This window comes from Bison bison, unplaced genomic scaffold (genome assembly GCF_000754665.1).
Source record: "Bison bison bison isolate TAMUID 2011002044 unplaced genomic scaffold, Bison_UMD1.0 scf7180017864371, whole genome shotgun sequence".
NCBI classification, from domain to species: domain Eukaryota; kingdom Metazoa; phylum Chordata; class Mammalia; order Artiodactyla; family Bovidae; genus Bison; species Bison bison.
Genome location: NW_011494943.1, coordinates 13,517,585 through 13,518,325, shown reverse-complemented (window position 1 = coordinate 13,518,325; position 741 = coordinate 13,517,585). Strand labels below are relative to the sequence as shown.

At 75.6% G+C, this 741-nt stretch overlaps 1 protein-coding gene across 1 annotated transcript in view; it reads right to left on the bottom strand.

Moving 5' to 3' along the window:
• METRNL (meteorin, glial cell differentiation regulator-like) overlaps window positions 1-741 on the bottom strand; it is a 38,411-nt gene that overhangs the window by 14,167 nt on the left and 23,503 nt on the right. Inside the window, exon 7 of the mRNA XM_010856554.1 lies at window positions 681-741. This exon is cut by the window's right edge and continues 1 nt beyond it. Within this exon, the coding sequence (XP_010854856.1) occupies window positions 681-741 (61 nt within the window). The remainder of the gene's footprint in view (window positions 1-680) is intronic.

Below are 741 nucleotides of genomic sequence, written 5' to 3'. Positions count from 1 at the left end.
AAAAAAAAAAAAAAAGTCCTCGGCTGCCTGCCTTGGCGGAGGGCGTGAAGGGGGGTCGCCGAGCCCAGCGCGCGCTGCCAAGGGCGTCCTGACCTTCACCGGGCGGGGCGGGGGGCTCGACCAGGCCCAGAACTCGCCCGGCGCAAGGTGCCCGCCCGCGCGTCTCCGCCCGCACCGACGTGGTCAGCGCGCGGTCAGCGCCAGGGCCCCCTCTCCGACCACCGGAGCCGCCGCTCCCTCCTACCGACCCGTCAGTCCCTTCCCGCTCGGCCCTGAGCGCAGGCCCGGCTCCTCCCGGCCCGGGGCGCGCAACTCCTCGCCGAGGGCAGAGCCCGGGAAGGGACAGAGGGCTGACCCCCGATCGCCTCCAGTGAAGGGTCGCGGGGTCCGGGCTGCGGCTCTCTGGGAACCGAGTGGCGACCCGCGCGATCTTGCGCCGGGAGAACGGGCTGCCAGACGGAACCGACCCCACCGCGCTGCAGGCGCGCCTTCCCCTGGGCGTCCTCTGGGCCGGGGGACCGGGACGCCGCGGGCTCTTTTGTTCTAGAACCGGGGGCGGGGGAGGGCGGGGACCGCACTCGGCCTGGAGAGCTGGCCCCCCGGGCCCCGAGCCCCCGCGCGCTCGGCCCGCGCGGGAGGGGAGTGGACGCGAGGGCCGGGCTCGCGCCGCGCGGACTCACCTCCCCTTCCAGCTGCACAGGTCGCTCGAGTACTGCGCGCCCGCGCCGCCCAGTAGCACGG